Genomic DNA, 1,762 nt, shown 5'->3' with positions numbered 1-1,762 from the left:
ATATTTTCTTTGAATGACCAACGCTCTACCCTCTCCAAACAGATTCCAGTGTAACCAGTTGCTTTTGCTTCCTCTCCTGCATTCAGTCCTGGGCTCCTGGCTGTGGTTACAGTCCACGGTCCATCCAGGCAGGAGGTAGGGGGCAGCGTGTGGCTGTTGGCTTGTCTGCCATCCCATCCATCAGGTCTCTGGCTACACCTTGATGGTGCTGCTGGCAGGTTTACCCTCGTAGCTGTAGAGAAATGTGGCGGCCATCACCAGCACCGCTCCCATGAAAAACACCCTGAGGGAGGAGCAGAACAGGTTGGTATGAATCCAGCGAGCAAACAGTGGCGACACTCGGCTCCCTCTGCTTTACCCTGTAGGCTTGAAGTCGTTCAGGAGGAAATAGGAGATGAGGGTGGACACCATGATGGATGCTGAGGTGGCAAATCCTTTCAGGATGTTGTCTGCGTATTTAATCACCACGGCGATGACCAGCCCGCCCACAGCCTGAACACACAACCATCAGATATATATATATATATATATATATGTATATGTATATATATGTATGAGAGTTAAGAATTCAGTTTTTTCTTTACTTTTCCTGAACCCTGCTTTTTCAGCTTCCTCCATATGGAAAAGAAAACTTAGATGCATTTAAGGAAACAGACCTGCAGGACAACCACTGTGCAGGTGATGGCGCTGTAGCCCTGGAACATCCCAGACTGTCTCACGCTGCGGCCGTCATACACCATCATCCCCAAAAAGCCAAGCACAAAGCTGAACAAACCTGGAGAGAGACAAGGGACAGCAGAGGACGTGTGTTTGTAGGGGCCAATCACAGAGAAGGTGGCCAATTTATGGAGTGATTTTTCTGCCAAAATTTTGTGTACAAAAATGCATGTTATGCACACACATAACGCATGTTTCACACAAACAAATCTTATCAGTCACAAATAAACATGTTGCACTCAAATAAATCTTATTGTTCACAAATAAAACTTGTGTTAGAAACTCTCATCTAATGTCACGCACAAATCAAACTTTTCTTTCAAACTGTCCTTAAATGTTGCACACACGAAAAATAGTTTTACAAACCGGACTGTAACATTGAAAATATAATTTGTAAATTTAGTCCAAAAAGATCTCTGCTCGCGTACGAGACAATTCTACAGAGACCACTCCGCTCAGCCGCCGCAGGTCAGTGCAGGGAGGAATGATCTGATCTTTATATTGGAGAAACCAAACAACCTCTCCACAGACGCATGGCCCAACACAGGAGAGCGCCCTCCTCTGGACAGGAGTCTGCGCTACACCTGATGGACAAAGGACATTCTTTGGAGGACCAGAATGTTCACATTTTGGACAAAGAAGACAGGTGGTTAGAGAGGAAGGAAGCCATCTATGTTAAGAAAGAAAAAACTCAGATTTCAGCTTTCAAAAACCTCCAATGCAGCGATAGAGTTGATTCCTTCCCGCTATTATCGCAGCCCCAACCCCTTTACAGGAGAACAGAAGACCTCACCTGTTCAGCCAGGCCATCTATTCCCTCTAACGCCCCCCTTTCAGAGACATAGACGGGTATGGGGCATTGCAGGCTAACAAAGAAGCCAAACGACCCCCATTCCAAAGGGGGGGACCCGTTCATCCGTTTCTATTTGCATGTTTTCTAAACTAAAACCAGGCTTTGTTGGGCTGCTGGATAAAACCTGGAACTAAACGCTATTTCTGACATTTTCAATTCAAAAATCTTCCTTGAAGTAAGAGAAACGTCTTT

General features: G+C 45.5%; 1 protein-coding gene across 1 annotated transcript in view; it reads right to left on the bottom strand.

Moving 5' to 3' along the window:
* Positions 1-6: 6 nt before the first annotated feature.
* LOC107102038 (UDP-N-acetylglucosamine transporter-like) overlaps positions 7-1,762 on the bottom strand; it is a 15,001-nt gene continuing 13,245 nt past the window's right edge. The window contains exons 6-8 of the mRNA XM_015401184.1: positions 657-775; positions 359-492; positions 7-283 (exon numbers count right to left, since the gene is read on the bottom strand). Of these exons, the coding sequence (XP_015256670.1) occupies positions 193-283; positions 359-492; positions 657-775 (344 nt within the window). The 3' untranslated portion in view covers positions 7-192. The remainder of the gene's footprint in view (positions 284-358; positions 493-656; positions 776-1,762) is intronic.

This window comes from Cyprinodon variegatus, unplaced genomic scaffold (genome assembly GCF_000732505.1).
Source record: "Cyprinodon variegatus isolate N-32 unplaced genomic scaffold, C_variegatus-1.0 Scaffold1191, whole genome shotgun sequence".
In the NCBI taxonomy this organism is placed as follows: domain Eukaryota; kingdom Metazoa; phylum Chordata; class Actinopteri; order Cyprinodontiformes; family Cyprinodontidae; genus Cyprinodon; species Cyprinodon variegatus.
Note: the sequence above shows the minus strand (reverse complement) of the source record. Positions and strands in the feature narration are given on the sequence as shown.